Source organism: Cervus canadensis, chromosome 8, assembly GCF_019320065.1.
Source record: "Cervus canadensis isolate Bull #8, Minnesota chromosome 8, ASM1932006v1, whole genome shotgun sequence".
In the NCBI taxonomy this organism is placed as follows: domain Eukaryota; kingdom Metazoa; phylum Chordata; class Mammalia; order Artiodactyla; family Cervidae; genus Cervus; species Cervus canadensis.
In genome coordinates this window covers 28,151,121-28,174,580 of record NC_057393.1, presented here as the reverse complement: position 1 = coordinate 28,174,580, position 23,460 = coordinate 28,151,121, and the positions used below count along the sequence as shown (strand labels likewise).

At 51.1% G+C, this 23,460-nt stretch overlaps 1 protein-coding gene across 11 annotated transcripts; it reads right to left on the bottom strand.

The window, feature by feature from the left end:
* Positions 1-938: 938 nt before the first annotated feature.
* Positions 939-22,371, bottom strand: KCNIP2 (potassium voltage-gated channel interacting protein 2). Of its 11 annotated transcripts, XR_006270751.1 has the most exons (11): positions 20,984-22,371; positions 5,723-5,818; positions 4,810-4,863; positions 3,997-4,121; positions 3,557-3,626; positions 3,344-3,414; positions 3,123-3,230; positions 2,828-2,932; positions 2,631-2,693; positions 2,206-2,335; positions 939-1,409 (listed from the first exon to the last, which is right to left on the bottom strand). XR_006270751.1 is itself a non-coding variant. In XM_043475639.1 (10 exons), exons 1-10 carry the CDS (start codon positions 21,054-21,056, stop codon positions 2,288-2,290), a joined length of 858 nt encoding a protein of 285 aa, XP_043331574.1. In that variant the 5' UTR covers positions 21,057-22,371; the 3' UTR covers positions 939-2,287. The 11 variants fall into 11 exon arrangements, 9 of the variants coding, with proteins under 9 accessions (XP_043331574.1, XP_043331565.1, XP_043331564.1 ...); XM_043475639.1 differs by having other exon boundaries at positions 939-2,335; positions 4,810-4,908; XM_043475630.1 differs by having other exon boundaries at positions 939-2,335.
* Positions 22,372-23,460: the final 1,089 nt, after the last annotated feature.

Genomic DNA, 23,460 nt, shown 5'->3' with positions numbered 1-23,460 from the left:
CGGATCATAGGTTCTTAATTAGGGCCCATGGATGGGCTTCAGGGACACAAAAACATATGGAAAACTGTGCTATTTTTTTCCTCTAGACAGTAGGTCCACAAATTTAACTAGATCCTACAGAGGGGTTGTGACCTAAAGGAACCCAAGGACCTAAGAAGCAGACAGCTATGTGATGATGTGAGCAGCAAAAACATGACAAAATGAAGGACTCTGGAAGTAAGGTTTTGTTTCTTAGACACCATACCCCTCCCTTGATCTTGTCAATGTGTGCATTACAATGTTGGAAGAGAAGGCCTGATCCCCCTTCTATGGACTGTAAAGCTTAGTTACCACATAATACTGCCCTAGAGAAAGGATGGGAGGAACTTAGCATTGGCAGCCCCTCTCCAGGAGCAGAACAAAGAAAGGTTCCTACCCCACACAGGAAGCTTCTGTTACCCTTTGTGTCAACTGCTCCATGGTGACCTGTCCTTGGTCTACTTCATCTGCTCCCCCATCATTCTTGGCTAGAGTACAGACACAAATGTACATCTATACTAGCTGGAATGTTTACACAAAGGAACTTTCATTAGAACCTAAAGGGAATTCCCCTCTTAAAAGCATTTTAAAATTAACTAAGATATATTAATATGTAAATTAGAAATTATTGATTTGACTTGAAAGCATGTTTAGCCAAAAGACAGCTGGCTTGGCATAGTCTTTGGGACATCAATCATCTTTCTCTTCCTTGTCTCCTCCATGGATAAGGGAGATTCAGGAGCCTCTCTAAGGTCCAGGAGGTTTCCAACTCTTCCAGAACATGTGACTTGATCTCCTGCCAAGGGTTGGCCATACTCTAGGAAACGAAGCATTGTCTTTGGGATCTAAAAGGCTGTTTGAGTTAGGGGTTGTGAGTTTATGTGTTGGATAGGAGGGACAAAAAGGCAGAGACAGCAACCTGTGCATAGCCATTGTGTTTTATTGGATCTGGTGATTTCTTATTTTACAAAAATTACAGAGGAAGCAAAAATGCAAAGTAGTCAACAGTGTTCTTATGGGGAAGGGGGCTCCTTGGGGGCCCTCCCCCCTCAGTTCACAGCTGACTGGGAAAGTGAGCTAAATGGGACAAGCAGATATATTAAAGGGTAGCAGTGTGGCCAGGCTGCTGACAGTGAGGTGGGACCTGGATCCTATGGTCCCTGCCTTCAAGGTGTGCTCAGAGGCATCTCTGGGTAGATTGACTAGAGCAAAAGGAAACTCTGAGTAGGCTATGAGGAGGCTATGTGGGGAGGGAGGAATAGAGCCTGGGTATATCAAAAATTCTCAAAAATGCCCCCACACTGGGTTCAAATGCTATGTCTGCCTCCTTCCTTCCTTTTTCTCCTAAGGCATCCACAGGGTGGTCCCTGACTTACTCCATGCCTCCAGGTCTAGAGGAAATGACAAATGAAAACTTAAGTTGCAGCCATCATAGAAGGTAGGCCGAAACTTTGGCAGGTATCAGTCAAGACAGCTCCCACCCATCTTCCCCCCACTGCCACCACCTCTACCCAAACAGGAAGAAAGAAGAGGAAGAAATTCCAGGGATCTGCCAAAACCCGGATCCCAGGTTCTCCTGGGATACTGAGAAGTACATGGAAATTTTCTGGGGATATTTCCAAGGTTTTCTGAAGAGCCTGGAAACACATATTCTGATGGCTTGGGGTGGCAGACCTGTAGAGCTCAAAGCTATAGCCTGGTATGCTGTCACTCACAATCCCCAGGCTTTTCTGCTCTCTACCGCAATTGCCTCCTAGGGCCTACCCGCTGGCTTAGGCCCAAGGTTACTCCCTCCACATTCTTGACCCCCTCCTACAGCACTGTCAAAGGCCCTGGCCTGAAAGGCCAGTCAGTGCCGAGGACAGAACAGCCTTTTTATAAGGAAATCTTAGGGGAAATGCTTATGAGATCAGGGATGGGGGAAGCACCATAGCAGGAGACATTTTGCCTAGTGTTGTGGTTTCTCAGTTGGGGGGGTGGGAGGGGAAGGACCACTCAATTCCCATAACAGGGCACCCTCGGCACTGAGTTTCAGGCAGGAAGGGGGAGCTGCTGGGAGTTGAAAACACCCCCACAGATACACTCTGCCCACTCCCTACCCTCCTCAGCTCCAGCAGTATGGACCACTAAATCCCCAGGCTCTTGGGTTCCTATAGCCCCCAGGGTAGAGCTAGGATGAGGACAGACCTGGGAAGAGAAGGGTGAGGTCCACCTGGACTAGGGCTAGAGCATGGTCCCCCCAGGGCAACTGACCCCCTCTCCTGGGGAGCTAGATGACATTGTCAAAGAGTTGCATGGACCTCATGATGTTCTCGTCCTGTAGACATGGTGGGAGAGGCAGATTGGAGAGAAAGGAAGAAAAAGAGCTTATCAGAGAAAGGGAGAAGAACGCTGATTCAGAAATAGGGACGTTCAGAGACAGAGAGAGGCAGTGAAGAAGGAGACACTCAGAGAGGTAGGGAAGGGTCAGGTCTCCCCAAGTTATGAAGGAAAACAATTCAGAATTAGGGGTAGTTAAGGAGATGGTACTCTGCCCAAAGGAGCTTTCTCCTACATCATTGAATCAGGCCCTGAGTCCAGATCAGGAAAATGTAGAGGGCAGGGCCCTGTACCTTTTGACAAGACTCAATGAATTCCTCAATAGTCACCACGCCATCCTTGTTCCTGTCCATCTTCTGCAAAAAGGTAGTCAGGTAGAGAAAACAGGAGGGATGACAGGAGAGAGGCAGGCAGAACTTGGGTAAGTTCCCGGCTGGGACCTTGCCTCCTTCCTTTCACTCCAAAACCCAGCCTGCCCAGTCCCAGGCACCTGGAAGAAGCTCTCCACGTGCTCCCTTGGGGCCTCCTCTCGGAGTGCAGGATACGTGTACTTGCCCATCATGTCATAGATGGACTTCATGATATCAAGCATTTCCTGTTAGACCAAGAGAGAAGAGGATCCCTCCTCAGAGTCTCCAGCCTCCTAACTAGAAGGCCTGGGGCCTGGGGCAGACCTCAACCCTTGCTGATGATGCACATGTGGGTCACATTCCCCGCCCCGGGGCCCTGTGCCTGTCCCCATACACATATAACCACCCACCCCCAGCTCATCAGTTGCTCCCCACCTCCTTGGTAATACAGCCATCCTTGTTGAGGTCATACAGGTTGAAGGCCCAGTTCAGCCTATCATCTGTGGTTCCCCGAAGAATCACCGACAAACCAGCCACAAAGTCCTAGAAAGAAGGCAGGGGAAAATGAGTCTTCAGGTACCTTCACTCAGCCTGGGTTTGGGTTGGCCTTGAAGTTCCAGGAAACATGCTTCCCTGGCCCACCTCCTCCAGCTTACCTCAAAACTGACTGAGCCATCATGGTTGGTGTCAAAGGCATTGAAGAGAAAAGTGGCGTATGTGCTGGAGTCTGTAGGATAAGTGTGGTGAGCAAGCTTGGCTTCCAGACAGGAGCAGACTTCCTACCTCCCTACCTCTGTGGGACTCTGCCAACTCCCAACTTGGCATTTCCAACCCCTCCAGAACCTCTCCCCAAGGACTTGTCTCCTTACCTCCTTGAGGAAAGAACTGGGAGTAAATCTGCTTGAAGTTTTCCTCATTGACAATTCCACTGGGACATTCCTGTGGGTAGGGTGGGGAGGGAAAGCAGACTAAAGGAAGAGAGGAAACCATCTTCTACTTACCGACCGTCCGTCGTCTCACCCACGTTCCCACCCCACCCTCTGTAGTCAGAGACTCCCAGAGAGGTGGGAAGTCTTTGCGTTTCTAGGGGGCTCACCATGTAGCTCTTCTACTGGAGGGAAGACGTCTCCCAAGCGCACAAATAAAAAGCACAGAGCGGAAAGGCCAGCCTACAGGCTCCCTTCTTAAACTGGCAGGCACCCCTACCTAGGAGCTGTCCTTTCCCCTCCCCATCGCTGTCCCTCCCGGAAGTGAGAAAAGTCCTGCACAGACCCCGCCCCTCCCCAGCTAGACTGATCTTTGCACTCACGTTTTTGAAACCCCGGTACAGGACCTGCAGCTCCTTGCGCGTGAATTTGGTTTGCTCCTGCAGCTGCTCCAGACCCTCGGGCCGGTGACACACGGTGGACAACTCAAACTCATCCTCCACGCTGTCTGCGGGGTGGGGGCGGTTGGGGGGGGGGGTGGAAAGCCGCGCCTCAGGCCTGTACCCCATGACCCCTCTTCAAAATCACTTAACTATCCAACCCCCCCACCCCCCTCCACCCCCCGCCCCACCATCTCCGACGCAGGAGACCAGCCTGCCAGTTCCCCTGATCCCGAGCCAAGGACTTCAAGGCAAGGAAAGAAGACACCAAGTCAGCTTCGAAGTTAATCAGCGGGCTTAGTCCAAGGCCAGGCCTGGTCCCAGAGCCAGCGGTCTGAGTCAGCGCTGGCCCCTGGACCCTTGATCCCTGGTTGGAGGGGAAGGCCCCCAGTCCCATCTTCATCCCAGGACAGGAGCAGGAAAACTGGGTTGGAGAAGGGGCTTCTGAGGGTGGGAGCTCTGAGCCTTCCCCTACCAAACTCAGATCCGCCCAGCCTCACCCTTGCCCCGCCCAGACCCAGTCCTCCAGCCAGGCCCCGCCTATCCCAGCCATGCCCAGCCATGCCCCGCCCAGCTCCAGCCAAGCCCCATCCGTAGCCCAACTCCTGCCACACCCCTAGTGTGCCTTAGAGAAGGCCACCACCCCGGCCCCATCTCAGCCCCACCCCAGTTCCCAACATCCAGTCCCCAGGCAGATGCCCCCAACCCAGGCTCCCAAAGTTCCCCGCACCCGCCCCCACCAGGAGAATAAGTCACCTGGGTCCAGCAGGCGGGGTCTGTGGGGGCGGAGGGAGGCTGGGGCGGCTAATGCTGAAGGGAGCGAACTGTCACCGAGAAAGCGGAAGACACGGCCAACTGCACACACCTCGCCCCTCACACTCACAGCAAATCTCACAGACCTGCTTGTTACAATGCACACCCCCCATCTCCGAGCGCACGCAAAGGCACACGTAACGAATGAGCACAGACACACACAAATCGGACCTTACGCATATCACACCTGCCCTTTTTCGGAATCTACCCCCATGTGGGACCCAGCAGAATCAAACACAATGACATTCTCCAGTAGTGACTACAAACCGGGTCTTTATAGCTTGCAAAATGCAGTATGTATAATCCTGTGAGGTGGACGAGGCCCAAATGAGGAAACTGAGGCCTACAAAGTGAGGTCACTCAACTGGGGACCAGGCTGGTCCTATAAAACTCCAGTATCCTGGTATCTGAAGGAAGGTGGACTCGGCCCTTACTTACACTTGTATCCGTCTAGTCAAGGCACTGGTGACCTACCTCTCAAAGTCCAAAACATGCCCAAGGGCAGGGAGGGCGGCCAGACAACAACCCCATGCACAGACCCTCACAGGCACCTGGTCCCACCTCTGCCACCGTGGCCACACTCACACAGGATCAGAGAGACCTCAGCCTGTCACACTGACCACGCCCCAAAATCCAGATCCCGCCCATTTCGCAGGCCCAGGTGGCCCACACTCAGGCCCCGCCTCCATGCTGACCACGCCCACACATTCCCTGGGTAATCACGCCCCCTCACACCAGGGTCAGCCAGCGCCCAGCCCACCTCTGCCAAGTTGGTCAGGCCCACACGCACTCTCACACTCCTTACACCCAAGACACACACGGGCCCCACCCCCGGAAGCACAGGAGAGGCACTTGCTTTCACTGACTGAGGGCAGGGCTTGGGGCCCGCAGCATGGCAGCAGCTTGAGGAACCGCTGCTTCAGCGCTTTTTTAGTGGGCCCTGGAGGGTGGCCTGGGAAGAGAGAAGACCCCAGGAGGGAACATTAACCCCGCTGTCCCTCCATTCCCTGTACCCTCCCCATCATCACAAATCGACCCCGGCTGGGGGCGGGTGTTGGGGGAAGATGGGGGGTGGAGAGAGTAGCTGGGGCAGGTTAGGGGGGTCCAGTGGGTTTCACAGGCACGGAAGGTCCACCAAGATGGCTCGGGCACCTTGTATAAAGGGACACAGCTGGGGACAGCAAGATGGTGGGGGTGGGGAAAAGTGGCACATTGGCCTCAGTCTTTGTTGACCCAGTGTCCTTGGCTCCAGTGCTATATAGCGGGACCTCTGAGGATGATGTCCAACCCAAGGACACCTCTCTCACACACACACATATACAGTGACAGGTGTGTATACACAGAAAAATAAATTACAGAGTGATGGATGCCACACAGGGACAGCTTGATACCCAGTACCTCACTCAAACCCAGTGGCCTCCCAACACATGCACACACACACACACAGAGACATATCTATTTTGACCTAGTACTTACTCTTTAATACAAACATACAGAAATGTGACTGACCCAGGAAAAACTGGACAGACATGTAGACCATACAGGCCATCTTACACACAGCATGATCGACCAAACCACACAAAGAACACACAATGACCCTGGGGCATCATGTCACAGTATGGTCATCATGCTCATATCATATTGTAACCTAGGTGCCCATGGCACCAGATACCTAAGGTGTACCTTACCCTCAGAACCTGCATTTGCCCTGAGCACACCCACCTTTCTTTCCTATAATCCCTCATTTCAAGGCACCTAGAATCTTCATGCCAGCAGAATAGAGTTCTCAGCTAATTCATCCACCCTAAAAGTATGTCCCCTCCCAGTCCTTTCCAGTATGACTTACTCTTTGAAGGTGAAATGATAGCAAACTTTGAGGCAATGACAGACTTTGGAGATGAGTATTTTGTTGTCAGGTAGGACTATCCGGAGTCCACTAATCACAGTCCTCCTCACTTCCCCTTACTTATATATGTATCCTGTGGCTCTAATTGTATTCCAGGGAGACCCTGCAAGTTCCTGTTGTCTGTCTCCTGGCTGCACCCACCTCCAGACTCCAGGGCCAGAGCTCACTGAACCTGTCACACTGACTGAAGTTGGCTTCAGTCCATTCCTGGAGGGGCCCAACTTTCTTTAGTTGTAGGTTGACACCCCAGCTCCTTTACAACCCCGCCTCCCAAGCCAGGCTCCACCCTCAGGAAGATGCTCTGCTCCCAGAAAGGAACTGCTTGAAGTTGGCACCTCCTCTCTCTCCCATTTGTCCTCTCTCCCCCAGAGCTATGGAGCGGAGGGAGGGAGGGAGGCAGTGAGCTGGGTGATCGATGGTGGTTTGGCCCCTGGCCCAGGACTCCATTAGCCCAGACTTTGGTTTCCCAAAGCCTATTGTGCTGGGGGCCTCCGGTGGTATAGTAGCCTCTGGACTGGGGGATGGCTCCCGCGCCTCTCCCAACCTCCCCATCTTCACACATGCCCCCATCTGGTCCCCTGCCTGCTTCAAGGACTCAGTCTCCTCTAGGCTCTTCTGAATTGGGGAGAGAAAGGGGGTGCCTTCAGAAGACAGAATGCCTGCATTTCCTTGGATATCCACCCCCCTCTTGCACCAACAGTCTAAAGGGGATGGCAAGTTAGATCCCGACTGATTTCATCTTTTCAGGACTGAATGAATCCCAATGCATCCAACACCAACCCCTGCACCTCACCCCACTTCAATAAATGCAGCAGAGGATGGAGGGTAGACTAAGACTTTTCTGCTCTTACTGAACCCTAAAGCAGGCAATTCATGAGCCTTCTTCTTGACCTCAGCTCCTTTTACATCTTTTCAGTTCTCCCATGTGTCTACCCTGCAGTCCTGTCCATAATGGAACTAGGGAACAGCCATGCTATGAAGTTGCACAGTTCTTGGTATGAAAAAGGAGAGGCTAAAAATCCCTGGAGAAGGCAGAACATGTTCCCCTCTCTATCTTTAGTATCACTCTTCCACTTGACTTTGGGGTCAGATGGAGAACTGACTTCCCACTCACAATGTCTAGACTCTGGAGCCCATTCTGCCCTCAGATCCTGAGAGGACCTAAGAGAGGCAAGGAGTCTTGGGAAGCAGGGTCCCTGATCTGACCCACCCCTCACTCTCCTACCAGAGTTGATCTATGAATGTTTCAGTCACAGTATCCTCAACTCTTGTCCCTCCAGAACCCATCCCATCCTTTGCCTTGGGTATGGAGCTGGCATATCCTCAGGAACTCTGAAACAGCCACACACACAATCAGATACCCCAAGAGGCTCAGCCACACACTCCGCGCCCCTCAGGCACCTTTGCCATGTCATAAAGCTACACACACTGTCACTCAGACACACTCATTCCTATCACATACACAGGTTCAAGTAGTCACACATGTTGGCCTTTCTTACACACGTGAACACCCAGTCACACCACCCCTGTATCTCTCACACACTGAGTCCACACGTACTGTGACCCAAACCTGCAAGGATGGAGGTGTGGAGAGTCACACATCTTCAGAGCCATTGTGGGTCCCTGGCCCCAAAAGGGGACCGCCCCCACAGAAGTCTGGTGTTATCTCAGGATTCCCAGAACCTCCTTCCTCTATTCAAGATACCTTGCCTGTCTCCAGACTTTTCCTCATTCCTCCAGTTTCTCCTTATCTCCAGTCCCAGTCCCCCCCATACTGTACCCCTCACCACCGCCCTGCCTCCTCGCCCTCTTTCCTCACCTCCCTCAGACACCCGGTCCTCCAGATTCCCTCTCTTCCTCCCCAGATCCAGCCCTTGAGTCCCCCTCTTTACCTCTCCATGATGTCCTACTCCCCCACCTTCTCTCTTCCCCTCCCCCAGATACCCCATCCCATCACTAACCTGCTTACCCCTGCAGCCCCCACCCTGGTCATAAAGTCCCCAACCCTCTAGCCAGCAGACCAGACATGCCCAGATACCTGCATTACCTTCCAAGGAGACAGGCTCAAAGAGGCCAAACTGCTCCAGGACCTTGACAAACAGGGCGAGGACCACAAGCACAGCGACCATCTCCAGCCCTTCCAGGTTCATGGTGGGCCTGGGGCATGGCCCCCCAGGCTGAGGCTGGCCCGCCCTACGCACACTTCCTCCCCCTCAGGCTCCCCAACTGCCTGCAGTCTCCCTTCCTGCTCCTTCCCCGGATCTCCTCCCTCTCCCCCCTCACCCCGCCTCCCCACAGGCCTCCCAGCCACAGCCTCTTCCTCTTTGCGGGGACCACTTCAGCCTATAGATTGATATCTCCTCCGGAGCTTCTGGTGAGAAGGATACAGCCCAGGCCAGGCCAGAGGAGGAGCAGTGACTTGCCTCTAGCCCTGAGGAGCTTCCCTCAGACACCTTGTGGCTACTCTGTGCCAAAGAGGAGCAGAGGGAAGACCTATGCTTGGAAGTCAGGGGCGGGCAGTGTGTGTGTGTGTGTGTGTGTGTGTGTGTGTGTGTGTGTGTGTGTGTGTGTGTGTGTGTGTGTGTGTGTGTGTGTGTGTGTGTGTGTGTGTGTGTGTGTGTGTGTGTGTGTAAGACAGAGAAACTAGGAACTGTACATGCGTAAGAATATGTTATGGGTGTCTGGGTGTCTTCATGTGTGTATATTCCTGTATATATGTCTCTCTGTGTGTTTACACGATTGTGCACCTGTCTTAGGGATGTCTGTGGTGTATATGGGTATGTAACCTGGGTGTCTGTGGTGTGTATGAGTGTATTGGAGTATTTGAGTGTGCATAGAGTGTGAGGTATCTATATTTTAGCAGGGTTGTGACATGGGGGTCTGAAGACTGGTAATATGAATGTATCCTATAATTAGGAGTATGGGTCTGCGGTGGTTGTGTAATTGTATCTGCATGAAACTGTATGAAAACCTTACGGAGGAGAAGGCAGTGGCCTCTCCAGTCAGGAGGACACTACCAACATTGATCGAGGTTGCCATGGAGACTAAGAGGTGGGAAGCACTCTTCTTCCCCCTGGCCACAGACAGGGAAATTGAGGCCCAGGGGAGGGAGGATTAGGTCCAATAGCCTGGGCAGGGAAAAAAGGCCGCTTAGCCCTAACATGACCCTCTGGGGAGGGGACTCATTGAAGCTGACTTTAGGACCCAGAGAATCAACCTCCTTGGGAGAGGAAGGGCTTCCCTGATAGCTCAGTTGGTAAAGAATTCACCTGCAATGAGGGGGACCTGGGTTCGATTCCTGGGTTGGGAAAATCAGGAAAGGATGGGTGTGCTCTTCCCTTCCTTCTGGCAGGGGCCTCACTCTGGAGCTGCCAAAGTCCTGCCTGCTCTTTGGAAATCTTTACAGAGCTGACAGGAGAAACCCAGGGCTAGAGGGAAACCTGAACCTTCCAAGAGAGCCACCCAGCCGCCCCGGGTGCAGTTCCGGAGCTCTTCCCCCATCTTCCAGTCTCCCTCCAGGCAGTGGTGTGTGGTAGCAGGTGGAGAGAGGTTTGCTGAGCCAAGGAGCCAGGAAACACCAGCCTCTGGGCTACTGCCACAGCTGATGAGGGACTGAGCACTCAGTATGTGCTAGATAATGTGCAGTGTGACATCATCACACTGAATCTGCACAATAAACCTATGAAGGAGGTACTGTTACCCCCACATTATGGGTGGGAAAACTAGGCAAAAGGAGTTTAAGCAAATCTCCAAGATCAGTAAGTGTCAGATCTTCAGCCATCCTGACGGAGCCTGCACTCTAAACTACACTGCAGTACAGTGGCTCCCTTCATAGACAGCTTGCCCACACAGGAGGCCCAGTTTAGGAGGATTAACCCCAGAGGGACCCTTCCCTCCCTATACAGCTCTGAGATGACTGTGTGTCAGCCTCAAAGTTAAAGTCGAGAGTAAAAAAGTTGGTTTAAAACTCAACATTTAGAAAACTAAGATCATAGCTTCTGGACCCATCACTTCATGGCAAACAGATGGGGAAACAATGGGAACAGTGACAGATTTTATTTCTGGGGGCTCCAAAATCACTGTAGATGGTGACTGCAGCCATTAAATTAAAAGATGCTTGCTCCTTGGAAGGAAAGTTATGACCAACCTAGGCAGCATATTAAAAAGCAGAGCCATTACTTTGCCAACAAAGGTCCATCTAGTCAAAGGTATGGTTTTTCCAGTGGTCATGTATGGATGTGAGAGTTGGACTATAAAGAAAGCTGAGCGCCGAAGAATTGATGCTTTTGAACTGTGGTGTTGGAGAAGACTCTTGAGAGTCCCTTGGACCTCAAGAAGATCCAACCAGTCCATCCTAAAGGAAATCAGTCCTGAATATTCATTGGAAGGACTGATGCTGAAGCTGAAATGCCAATGCTTTGGCCACCTGATGCGAAGAGTTGACTCATATGAAAAGACCCTGATGCTGGGAAACATTGAAGGCGGGAGGAGAAGACGACAGAGGATGGCATCACTGACTTGATGGACATGAGTTTGAGTAAGCTCAGGGAGTTAGTGATGGACAGGGAAGCCTAGCGTGCTGCAGTCCATGGGGTCGCACAGAATCGGACACAACTGAACAACTGAACTCAACTTGGGAATGGGGGGTAGTCCCTACTGCTTCATTTGAGGTTCACGGATCTGCAGTTCTACAAGGCCACCACTGGGGGTCAGGCCTTCATCTCACACCATTTATCTTACCCCTTCCCTCTCCCAACATCCTTGGGAAGGTGTGGGAATGACTGGGCAAGACCTTGCCCCTCTCCCCTTCTTCCTCCAGGAAGAAGTCAACTCAGGGACTGTTTTTGGTTTCTCACACCTTTGAAGGTTATACACCTTTGAAGGGTTTACAGATAAAATGAGCAAATATTCAGTATCTCCTTCTCACCTTCCAAAATCCATGTATGGCATTTAATACTCTTCCCCTGCTCTCATCTGCAGATCTCTTTTTTGAGCCAGCTTGGCCTACTCACTGTCCTCCAAACACAGAAAACTCAGTGCTGTTTCTTACATCTGCTCCTGCTAGTCCCTCTGCCTGGAATGCTCACCCTCTGCTCTCCCGTCCTACATTCTTACCTGTCCTTTAGGGACAGCTTAAATTCCCTTTTCTTCAGAACCTCCAGCCCTCAGCAGGCTCCCAGTTACCTGAAATTCTACCATACTCATTGTTGGGCCCTCAAAACTCAGAACCTATGTCTGTAATGTTATTAGCGGGAACAGTAAAAGGAGGCAGCATAGCATGGTAAGAAATAGTGTGGGTGAGGGTGCCAGGCTCCTTGAGTTTAGATCTGCCACTTGCAATTAGCTGGGCAAGTTCTTAATCTCTGTGTGCCTCAGTTTCCTATCTCCTGTGGTTTTGAGGCCCTCCGAAATGAACTAATACATGTAAAGCTGTCAGAATAATTCCAAGCACAGAGTAACTGTTTATAATTGTTTGCTGCTATTATTAATAACAGACATTCTCCTGCTTACATTTCTACAGCTTTTAACAATTTATAAAGCATTTCCACAAACATTGTTACTTCCATGGCTTCTCATGACAACGCCATGAAGTAGGCAGATGAAAAGTATTGTACCCATTTCACTGATGAGGTAAATGAGGCCCAGAGAAGTAAAGGAACTCACTCAAGGTCACCTAGCTGAGAAAGGATGTTGCAAATTTGAACTCAGGTCTTTCTGGATCAATTCTGTTTCCTCAATTAGATTCTCAGCTCCTAGAGGGCAAAGATATTAAAAATATTGGACCTATACAAATTGAATGCCAGGCTCTGAGCCAGTGCCTGTGCAACAAAGGTGAACCAAACAGAGTTTTGGCTTCCTGGGCAGGGAGAGACAGTCATTGACAGAACTATAAGGCAACTATTCATTCAAAAAATATTTGTCATGTGTTCAGGCCATGAAATGAGCTCTAACTGGAAGCTCAGGAAAAACCTGGAGAGGGTATTTTTTGAGCTAGTTCTTTCAGTTCAGTCGCTCAGTCGTGTCCGACTCTTTGTGACCCCATGAATCACAGCACACCAGGCCTCCCTGTCCATCACCAACTCCTGGAGTTTACTCAAACTCATGTCCATCGAGTCCATGATGCCATCCAGCCATCTCATCCTCTGTCGTCTCCTTCTCCTCCTGCTCCCAATCCCTCCCAGCATCAGGGTCTTTTCCAATGAGTCAACTCTTCGAGTGAGGTGGCTGAAATATTGGAGTTTCAGCTTCAGCATCAGTCCTTCCAATGAACACCCAGGACTGATCTCCTTTAGGATGGACAGGTTGGATCTCCTCGCAGTCCAAGGGACTCTCAAGAGTCTTCTCCAACACCACAGTTCAAAAGCATCAACTCTTCAGCACTCAGCTTTCTTCACAGTCCAACTCTCACATCCATACATAACCACTGGAAAAACCAAAGCCTTGACTAGATGGACCTTTGCTGGCAAAGTAATGTCTCTGCTTTTTATACGCTATCTAGGTTGGTCATAACTTTCCTTCCAAGGAGTAACCATCTTTTAATTTCATGGCTGCAATCACCATCTGCAGCGAACTAAAATGGACTGGAATGGGTGAATTTAACTCAGATGACCATTATATCTACTACTGTGGGCAGGAATCCCTTAGAAGAAATGGTGTAGCCATCATGGTCAACAAGAGAGTCTGAAATGCAGTACTTGGATGTAATCTCAAAAACGACAGAATGATCTCTGTTCGTTTCCAAGGCAAACCATTCAATATCATGGTAGTCCAAGCCTATGCCCCAACCAGTAATGCTGAAGAAGCTGAAGTTGAACAGGTCTATGAAGACCTACAAGACCTTTTACAACTAACACCCTAAAAAGATGTCCTTTTCATTATAGGGGACTGGAATGCAAAAATAGGAAGTCAAGAAACACCTGGAGTAACAGTCAAATTTGGCCTTGGAGTATGGAATGAAGCAGGGCAAAGGCTAAGAGTTTTGCCAAGAGAACATGCTGGTCACAGCAAACACCCTCTTCCAACAACACAAGACATGACTCTACACATGGGCATCACCAGATGGTCAACACTGAAATCAGATTGATTATATTCTTTGCAGTCAAAGATGGAGATGCTCTATACAGTCAGCAAAAACAAGACCAGGAGCTGACTGTGGCTCAGATCATGAACTCCCTATTGCCAAATTCAGACTGAAATTGAAGAAAGTAGGGAAAACCACTAGACCATTCAGGTATGACCTAAATAAAATCCCTTATGATTATACAGTGGAAGTGAGAAATAGACTTAAGGGACTAGATCTGATAGACAGAGTGCCTGATGAACTATGGACGGAGGTTTGTGACATTGTACAGGAGACAGGGATCAACACCATCCCCATGGAAAATAAATGCAAAAAAGCAAAATGGCTGTCTGAGGAGGCCTTACAAATAGCTGTGAAAAGAAGAGAAGTGAAAAGCAAAGGAGAAAAGGAAAGATATTCCCATTTGAATGCAGAATTCCAAAGAATAGCAAGGGGAGATAAGAAAGCCTTCCTCAGCGATCAATGCAAAGAAATAGAGGAAAATAACAGAATGGGAAAGACTAGAGATCTCTTCAAGAAAATTAGAGATACCAAGGGAACATTTCATGCAAAGGTAGGCTCAATAAAGGACAGAAGTGGTATGGACCTAACAGAAGCAGAAGATATTAAGAGGTGGCAAGAATACAAAGAACTGTACAAAAAAGATCTTCATGACCCAGATCATGACGATTGTGTGATCACTCACCTAGAGCCAGACATCCTGGAATGTGAAGTCAAGTGGGCCTTAGGAAGCATCACTACGAACAAAGCTAGTGGAGGTGATGGAATTCCAGTTGAGCTATTTCAAATCCTGAAAGACGATGCTGTGAAAGTGCTGCACTCAATATGCCAGCAAATTTGGAAAACTCAGCAGTGGCCACAGGACTGGAAAAGGTCCGTTTTCATTCCGGTCCCAAAGAAAGGCAATGCCAAAGAATGCTCAAACTACTGCACAATTGCACTCATCTCACACGCTAGTTCTTTAAGGATGGCGAAAAGGTCAGCAGTCTGCCTTAACAAAGGGCCCAACATTTACTGAGCATGCTTTATGTTCTTGATACTTTACACATGTTATCTCATTTAGTTCTCATAACAGACCTACTAGTAGGGTCTATTATTACAGCTGACATGGTCAGATAGAGCAGAACTATACCCATTTTGCAGATGAAGGAACTGAAGCTCAAAGAGAAGTGACTTTCCCACGACAATACAGATGATAAAAGATCGACCAAGACTTGAATCAGAACCAGTGATCTGCCAGATTCTTCAGTCTGTCTCTCCAACGTGTATGGGGGTCAAGGAATCCTGAGTAACTGCAGCTTAGTTCCTATTAGGGGAGCTATGAGTGATAAGACCAAAAAGGGGGCAAATTCCATGAAGCCTTCGATGCCAAGCCAGACCATTTGAATTGAAAGAGGCAGCATAGCCGCATCTCCCTCCTCTCTGCTGCTGATTCACAGATGGACAGATGGACAACCATTCAGCCAGGTGCCCTGTCCACGGACCCTCCTCTTCCCTCTAACCCTTACCCTCACCCTTCAGAGACCCAGGTCCTAAATCACCCATGCCTCTGGTGGGAGGATCTAGTAGAAGTGAAAGAGCAAGTTGCTTTTCAGGCTGTCTCTTCCCCCTACTCAGAGACCTCTCAAGGCTCTGAGCTTTGTGAGAAACTTGCCCAAGTCTGTCCTCCCCAGGCATCCCTCTGCCACTTGGCTCTTCATCCAGTGGAGTGAAGTCTTAATGGAAGCTCTTCAGGCAGAGTGAGGGATGAAGGGAAATTATCTTGAAGCATTAGGTGAACTCTTCGTTAGGTCTCTCAAATCTCACCACAGAAATACCCCTATCACTGAGTCATTTACCTTATGAAGTTCAAACCCAGAGAAACCCTGCCTTCTGAAGGGGGTCCATACTAGGTAACTGGCCCACTTTCCCATCTGCCCTTGCTCCCCTAGTGAAGGACCCAGCCAGTGAAGACCCTTCTTTCAGCCCTCTAGCCCCACTCCATCCTCAGCCAGGATAGAACACAGCAGCCCCCAGCTGCATCAGGTGATTAATGACCTCCCTAGGCCTTGGGGCTATTTTAGGGCCTGGAAGTCATGCCTGCTATGATTGAGAGCTGGCTCTGCCTGGCTCCAGCCATCTGTCACTTGAGACAGGCCCAAGCAGGGGCTCGGAGGACACATGCTCCCCAAGAGACATCCAGGTATGACTCTGGCTCAACCCCATGGCCCCTCCTTCTGGGAGCACATGGTAAGGAGAGGCCTGCTTATACTCCAGGGGCTCAAGGGGATACTGTGGTGAGAACCAGAGAACTACAGATTCCAGAATGCCATGGGCTAGGTTGTTTTGGTCTCCCCAGGCCAGGTGAGGGGATGCTGGATGTTTTGGGCCCTACCGAGGCAGCTCTAAGGAAACCCACAGTGTGCATAATCTCAGCAGTGCTTTTATATGATACCCACAATCCACATGCCATAAAAATTCCACAAATCCCACACCAAGGTACAACCTTGTGAAGTCTACACAACTAACTTACTGTGACTCAGGAACCCTTAACCCAACTCTAAAGCACAGTATTCCAGTATGTGCAGTCTTAGTGTCACAGAATCCAGGTGGATATGTAACCCCAGGGATGCATGGCCCCAGTGATCACAACCCCAGTGATGTACAAACCCCCTTAATTCAGACCCCCAGAGATAGACAAAACAGTGACATGCAATTTTTATGCCACACAAGTCTATCCATCCCATCATGCATAAACTCACTAGCTGAGTTCATGTTGGTCCAGTCCTACCTCAGGATTTTTTTCTTTCTGCACACTGCCCCTAGTCATCTTAAGATCCCATTAAACTAAGCAGTTCAGTAAAGGGTTTTGCCTTTTCCCCGCCTGCTGCAAGCTTCCTCCTTTTATCTCCCACATCCACCTGCTTGAGGTCCCCACTTCTGCTCTCATCGAGAAGCCTTGCCCCCTCCTCCACCATTGTGAGGAACCATGATACCTCTTGTCCTTTCCCCTTTGAAGACTCCTATGTCCCCCACCTTCTCTTTAAGGGACCCTATCCCAAGCTCCACTTCTGTTGGGAGTGTTGTCCTTTAAACTCTTTTCTTTGAGGGATCTTGCCCCTTCCATCTTTGCGAGGGACCCTTTTTCTCCCCACCTCTGTAAGGCTATTTCACTTCTTCGCTTATTTTTTCAGGGATCCAGCCCCTTCCTCCCTTCCTCATACCTGGAGACAGTGACCCAGTCACCAGCTGGTAGAGGGATCGCGCTGCCTGCCCCAGCGGGCTCCGGCACCTGCGGGGGCATCTGTTCATGGTCCTGCCGAGAGCACAGTGGCCAAGCTCCGCCCCCAAGGCTCGGGGCGTTCTGATCTCCGCCCCCAAGGAGTGGGCCCCGTGTGGGCGGCGCAGGAGGGCCGAACCCACAAGGACTAGAGTTTCAGGCAGTAGAGTTGCGTTCCGCTTCCTGTCCTCTCCAGGTCTTAAGAGGGGAACTCACCCTGGCCCCCATCGCCTGAAGCACCTGCCCCCAAAGTTCTCAGACTGGGGAGGGGCGGGAAAGGGGCAGCACGGACTCTCCCTCAGAGCCTTCTCTGGGAACATTTTCTGAATTTCCAGTGGGGAAGGGAGCACCCATGGTTTTTGAAAAAGGATCCAGAGAGCGAAAACATAATCTTTTATTGCCGCGTCGCCCCCTTCTCTTCTCATTTTTGACAGAGAAGGGGAAGGGTTAGAGGACTTAGTTGTCATGGCAACTTCCCACACTTCCATACTTCCTGGACCAATGGGCGCGGGAGTAGGAGGGAAGAGGAGGAAATGACCAGTGTATTGGGGTGGCAGAGGGATGGCAGGGACATGCCCCTACTATCAATGGCTTCTGGCTCTGAATGTCTGGCACAGAACTGTCCTGTGTCGCTATGTCCTGGTTCAACGGGTTCATACTCTCCCATTATATGCCGATTGTCAGCCAAATGCATCGAGGAAAACCCCCCTACCCGAAGTCCTGGCCCTGATCCCTTTCATAGACTCACCCCTATCTGGTTATAACCAAAGTAAACCCTTCCAGGGCCCACTAACACCTTCTAACAGAGTTTACGGGGATCCCACTCCTCCGACTGGGATTCCATATTTTTTAGCTGAAAATCCTACATTTAGGAGGTGAGAGTCACCTCTGAACTTCGTGGAACCAAATCTGGCCACATACCCATCTGGAAGGCGCTCTGCAAGCATGGTTTCACTAAGACCACACGGGGGCACCCCAATCTCGGAACAATATTTATGGCCAGACAGAAGCGACTCCGAAGATCTCAGACCCTCAGACCGGGACCGAGTTCAGGCGTTGGCCAGCCAGGTCCCAACTCTCCCATCTTCTTCTTTCCTTGATTCCAGCTTGGACAGAACGACTGCTGATTACTGCTTTTTCTCACCTCGTCGCACTGCCAAACGGTCCTGATGGGCTGGTAAGACTGGAGGGGCTGAATGCGGGGCGGGGCTCAGACTGGTTTCTCAAGTCTCTCAGATTTGTTTTGAGCCTGGTGTGGTAGTAAGGAAAGCGGCTGGGGCAACCCAGAATGCCCTGAGGTATGATTTTAGCACCCCCTCCTCCGTGTCAGCCTGATAGGCTTGGATGACTGAAATCGAAGATTACCCCCAGGTTCGATCCAAGGAATCCCACCTGCACAAGTAACATTGGAAACCTGAATAGCAGTGCTGCACTTCTGCCTTTCACGTGCTTCAGCACCGCGGACAACGGCTTCCCCTCGGGCTTCAGTGTCTCCAGACACCCAAGGCCTTAATACTGGCTTCCCAACCCCATTTATCTCCTGTTAAAGATAAGCCCTCCTTAGAAAGGAGAGCTCCTGGTAGTGTTTATTCCCACTTTCCAAGTCGTGTGGATGCTGACGTGGAACACAATTCTTGATGCTTGTCAACTTTTGAACTTTCTATTTCCCTTGGGATATAGGGAGGTAGAAAGTAGTATTTCCCATTTTACAGATGAGAGAAGTGAGGCCCAGAGAGCAAAAGTCAAACAGAGCTGGCATTCACACTTCCATTCCTTCATCTTCCAGTAAAAGGGCTTCCCCACTTCTACCTAATCTCTGATTCAAACAGCCAAGTGGGGAGGGGATGATTCCACTTAAGAGGAAAGTGAAAGTGAAAGTCACTCAGTGGAGTCTGACTCTTTGCGACCCCATGGACTCTACAGTCCATGGAACTCTCCAGGCCAGAATACTGGAGTGGGTAGCCTTTCCCTTCTCCAGGGGATCATCCCAACCCAGGGATCGAACCCAGGTCTCCCTCATCGCAGGCGGATTCTTTACCAGCTGAGCCACAAGGGAAGCCTAAGAATGCTGGAATGGGTAGCCTATCCCTGCTCCAGCGGATCTTCCCAACCCAGGAATCGAACCTGGGTCTCTTGCATTGCAGTCAGATTCTTTACCAACTGAGCTACCAGAGAAGCCCAAGTGAAGCGGAAGAATCAATTAAAGCAAGAAGCAAATACTGACTGATATGGTGCTAATAAGGGCCCTGGGGCACTTGCTACTCTCAAGGATCCTGAATTGGTGAGAACAGAATTCAAAGCAGAGCTTGGCAGCTGGACCTCTGGAACCCACCCGGGTCTGAAGCTCATCTAGGTCACATCTGAGGCCTGCCTGAGTGGAAGGGCTCCCTCTTCTGGGAGTCTGGGCTTAGGGACTAGAACCTCTCCAGGGTGGGTGAGTCACACCTAGTCCTCTTGGCATCCCCAAGTCTTAACCTCACTCCTCTCAAGACAGGCATGGATGTTGGCCTCCCTTCACCTTCTCAGCTTGTCTTCAGACACAGGGGAGACAGTCTCCCTCCTGTTCTCTCTTGGAGTTCTTGGGTTGGCTGCACAATGAGACAGAAACACACGCACATGGAAAATGTACACAAGGTGACACAGTCACCCACACAAACACATGGATCTGCCTACCAAACCCAGGAATACGCACAGGCACAGATGTACTGGCCTCACATATCTTCCCAGTGTGGGAGCGAGAGGATGCCTGGGCAGCAAAACGGCTTGGAAGACACTTACAAGAAGAGGCCACATGGCACTTCCCAGGCCTAGAGCTTCTATCTCTGGGTCTGGAGGGGAAGCAAAAGGGTGTGTTTGCCTCCAGGTTTGGGTGAAGTTTTGGGAGGGCTGTTGGGGGCTGAAGGAGCTTCAGTTAAGAATGATCTCTAAATACTTTGGGTGGGGGCACTGACCCAGCATTAACCAGAGCCTCCCCACAGGAGCTGGGTGTCACTCCCGGAAGCCAGGCTGGGTAGGTGGATGTGAGTCCCTCCTTGGGTCCACTGGGCTGTTTGTGGAAAACATGGAGAAGCAGTGGTGTGCACTAAGGACCCCTTTTTGCACCAGGAAGCCAGAGAGGCAGCAAGGGTAAGATATGTCTTAGACACAGAGCCCCACTGCAGACATCACCACATGAAAGTACACAATCAGTATCAAACACCAATATACCCAGTCTCACAACCACAAAACACAACACAGCCCACTTTAACACATGCTTGTCCCAGGAGGTTCACAGTCACAAAGTCTTACAAACAGGCATACCACCATAAAGTGAAAACCTGACACATACTGGTAAGTCACGTGGCATTTTATATAGAATCACACACCCAAAGCAGAGTTGCACACAGAACAGAGATACATGGTCAAAACAACTTCATTAGTACAATCTGGGTCCTACACAACCTCACTGAAACATCTGACAGGATCATACAATTGCAGAGTCACACGCAATCACACTAACTCTGGCTGTCACCAAGACCAGGGCACATGGCAACCAGCTGTGGGAGGCGCACACACACACATATACACAGACACAGAATGACAGGCACTCACACACGTAACACCTCCCACTCTAGACCCCCTCCTAGCCTTGTGTCACGCATTCCCACACCTGCTGCCTCTGCCCACCTGCTCGCCCCTGAATCCCCATCCCCCGCGGGACCCAAGGTTTTGAACCTCCGTGTCCTGTTGCCCAGAACTGCTGGGAGGGTGCCTGGTAATGGGTCAGAGTGTGGGTAAGGGCCTGGCAGGGATCAGAGGAGCTTAAGGGTTAGGGGAGATGGAACCTACCCTCCTCCCCCCCCCTCCCCCGACCCCCAAGCCACCGACTCACCTGTGAGCTGGTCATAGGATCCGTCCAGGTCTCTTGAATCGGACAAACTCTCCTTACGGCTCTGGCCCCGCATGGCCCCCGGCGCCCCCCTCCCGTCCCCACCTGGGCCGTGGGAGGGGGCGCCGGGTGGCCGGGATAGGGAGCTCACACGGCGCCCCCTGGCGGCGTAGCGCGCTCTCGGGGGCTGGGGTACGGAGGATCCGGGCTGGGGCGAGGAGCCAGGGGATCTCCGGTGTCCAGGGCCCACCTTGGGGTACTGGGACAGGAGTGGCAGGCTTGGGCAGCGGGTGAGCGCAGAGCGGAGAAGAGCGCGGAGCTGGAGCCGAGCCGCCTCTCCTCTCCTCCCGCCCCCTCCCCGCGGCTGTCACCGCCACCTCCCCCCTTTGGCGCTGCCGGGATTGGTTCCCCCTACCCCCGCCCCCTCCTCTTTGCAGCTCGGGGGAGGCACCCGGTGAAAGGGTGAACAGAGAAGTGCGGGGAAGGAGACCAGCTCTCTGGCAACACTAGCCCCTAAACCTGAACCCCCGGATCTTGGGGGTGGAGGAGGGTGCAGGGCCAGAAAGGCCCCACTGTGAGGATTCCCCGGCCGATTCTCAGCACTCCTGATCCTACCCTCAGCACTGGCTGGGGTGTCTGTGCCAGCTCCCTGTCAGCCCGTTTTCTCTGTGGTTCTCTGCAGATGTGTGAGTCTCTGTGGCCCCCACCATTGCCCTGCCCGCTTGAAGGGGGAATGGGGATGTAAAGGTCAACCAGCCTTTAAGGCAGGCTCATCTCAGGCCAGTGGACTACAGTTTTCTCTCATAAGGACCCCTACCCTCACCCACTGCAGAACCCTGTCTCTGGGTCCTATTTGCTCTCAGGGTGCCTTCTTCCATGATCTAATGACCTCTGCTAGCCAACTGGGAAGAAAAAGAAAATAAAGACTGAACCAGGTCAGTTTCTCAAGACTTTCTTGCTCTTTTGTTCCTTTTCTCTCTTTCAACTTTCCTGCCCTGCTCTACTCCGTCACCTGCCCTGTCCTAGATTCCCTCTGATTTCCAGAGGATTTGGGAAATAATTAAGGGGTCTGGGGATGCAGGCAAAGGTGAGGGGCAATGTCCTTGTTATGAGGCTCCTTCCCTTAGATTAGCTCCTTTTCTGAAGCAAGGGGCAGGCATAGGGTGGTTGGGCTATCTCCAGCTCCCAGTAATGGCGACTGAATGGCTGAGCCTACTTGTCGGACGTTCCCCACAATGCTTCCTGGGCTCCAACCCCATGAACCCCCCAAGTGCCATGAGAATTGGTGGGGGGCAATGTCTGATGTGTCTTCATGGTATGGTGGCAGTGTCCCAGGTAATCCTGCCTACCAATTGCTCCCCCAGAAGAGTAACCTGCTGAGACGGAAAGCTTCAGCTGAAGTGACCCCAGCACATTTAATCTTTTCAATTGGATTAATTTCCAAGCACTTGATTCAATTAACCCAGCAGGAATTGTGGTGAGAGTTCAGGCATGAGAAAGGGACACGTAGCTGAAGGAAGGATTATTTTTGGGAGCAATGCCCTATTCCTGGCTTTCCTCTAACTCTGGAGGGTCTGCCACAGACCTGGTATAGACATGGGTGCATGGACAGGGCATGGGCAGCTCCTTTGAGGGTTAAATTCTAGGAAAAGATGGGACTCTTAAGTGGAGTTCTGAGCATAGGCGTATTTAAATGGGCCAAGAGATGGGTCCTTAAAATGGAGGGCAAGAATTGCTCTGTTTATTGCCCCATGCCCTGGACCTGCCTTTATTCACTTCACAGGGAAGCCTGAAAGGAATCCAGAAGCAGCCCAAATAGGCTGGTTAGCCTCCTTAACACCACACGTGGAGGTAGAGGGATTCCCTTCTTCCTTCCACTCAAAAGGCAAGGAAGGCTCCAACTTCTGAACTAAACTGGCTTCCCCTAAGACTAGGAGACTGAGGAACAGAGCCTATAAGGGGTTCCCTAGCCAGATGAGACCAGCAACTGGGAGATTACCTTAACTCTGTCATTGAGGAAGGAGTTCTGAGAAACAGAGATTAAGGAGAAGTAGAAAAGACACTAGAAAGTCTGTCCCATACAAATCAATTTTTAATAACTTCAACTTGCCACCAGCTTCCAGCTCCTGCTCCTCTGAGGTTCATCAATGTGGAAAACCCTAAATGCCCCAGGCTGAACTATCCATCTAGTCATCAGAGATGACCCAGCCCTGATATCTTAAGAATCTACAATTATACGTGGCAGCACGATGTGGATTCTCTGGAACTTGCTCAGTGTTGGAGCTGGAACTCTGGTTCCCAGGAAGGGCAAGTATCCCAAAGACACCTGAAGTGGAAGAGTAGCCTGGGAGGTCCCAGACCTGCTCTCCCGGCTGGATTCTGGCATTTACTTCCAGATTCTTCCTATGCTGCTTGCTCCCTGCAATCCTGAAGGCTTTAAAAAGTGCTTTAGAAAGGGAGGGCCTCAGAGGAGCAGCTAC

Excerpts from the sequence above, each read along its gene's own strand:
- KCNIP2 (XM_043475639.1), bottom strand. The coding sequence starts at position 21,056 with ATGCGGGGCCAGAGCCGTAAGGAGAGTTTGTCCGATTCAAGAGACCTG. Across the intron at positions 3,415-3,556 it reads CCAGTTCTTTCCTCAAGGAG|ACTCCAGCACATACGCCACT; the intron begins GTAAGGAGACAA and ends CTTATCCTACAG. Across the intron at positions 2,336-2,630 it reads TCATTGAGTCTTGTCAAAAG|GACGAGAACATCATGAGGTC; the intron begins GTACAGGGCCCT and ends CCATGTCTACAG.